This window comes from Otolemur garnettii, unplaced genomic scaffold (assembly GCF_000181295.1).
Source record: "Otolemur garnettii isolate 467f Iridium unplaced genomic scaffold, OtoGar3 scaffold00068, whole genome shotgun sequence".
Lineage (NCBI taxonomy): Eukaryota > Metazoa > Chordata > Mammalia > Primates > Galagidae > Otolemur > Otolemur garnettii.
In genome coordinates this window covers 5,541,942-5,542,875 of record NW_003852463.1, presented here as the reverse complement: position 1 = coordinate 5,542,875, position 934 = coordinate 5,541,942, and the positions used below count along the sequence as shown (strand labels likewise).

The window sequence follows — 934 nt, the reverse complement described above, 5'->3', positions numbered from 1 at the left end:
ATCATTGTTGTTTGGCGGGCCCGGGCTGGGGATTCGAACCCACCACCTTAGGTGTATGTGGCTGGTGCCTTAGCTGCTTGAGCCACAGGCGCCGAGCCTCCTTATAGTCTTTTATGCTGGCCTCAAACTTGTCAAGTACATGTTGGCAGACATTCATGAGCTCATTCAGGCCTCTCTGAAGTGGCTCAACAGCTGGGAGAGCACCTTGAGTCTGAATGTGTAAATTAATTTTGCTCTCTGAAGGATGGGCCATAGTGTAACCACAAAATTCCACTTCTGGATTCTTCATAATCATGTAACGCAGAGAATTTCCTAGAGTATGGTCCTTGTTGTGCAATACAAATGTCACACGGTGTCTATCTATTCCAGCTGCCTGGACCATTTCCAGGCCTGTCTTCCTCTCGCCTTCAGCCATTGAGGTCTTCAATCCAGATATTTTTCTCTCCAGCTCCTGGTCCTCCTCCATCGCCGAGGGGTGGTTTCAGGATCCTCAGGAGGTACTGGCGGATCGGAGGCCCTGCCCCATACTGCAAAGCAGGAAGAAAAGCAAAACCCCTACTAATATATTCTTATACATTGATTCTTTTATTTCTGTAGGACAGATACCTAGACATGGGATTACTGAGTTAAATAATATATATTAAAATATATATATATATTTTAGAGATAGTCTTACTTTGTCACCCTCAGTAGAGTGTTGTGGCTCATAGTTCATCACAGCAACCTCAAACTCTTAGGTTCAGGTGATTCTTTTGCTTCAGCCTTCCAAATAGCTGGAACTATCAGTGCTGGCTATAAGGCACAGGAAGTTTTAGAGACAGGGTCTCACTCTGGCTCAGGCTATTCTCAGACTCCACAGCTCAAGCAATTCATGTGCCTTGGCTTCACAGAATGCTAGAATTACCAGTGTGAGCCACTGTGCCGGCATGTGGGT

General features: G+C 45.8%; 1 protein-coding gene across 1 annotated transcript in view; it reads right to left on the bottom strand.

The window, feature by feature from the left end:
• LOC100959869 (DNA-directed RNA polymerases I and III subunit RPAC2-like) overlaps positions 1 to 475 on the bottom strand; it is a 692-nt gene extending 217 nt beyond the window's left edge. Inside the window, exon 1 of the mRNA XM_003793436.2 lies at positions 98 to 475. Coding sequence (XP_003793484.1) covers positions 98 to 466 — 369 coding nt within the window. The 5' untranslated portion in view covers positions 467 to 475. The remainder of the gene's footprint in view (positions 1 to 97) is intronic.
• Between the last annotated feature and the right edge of the window lie 459 nt (positions 476 to 934).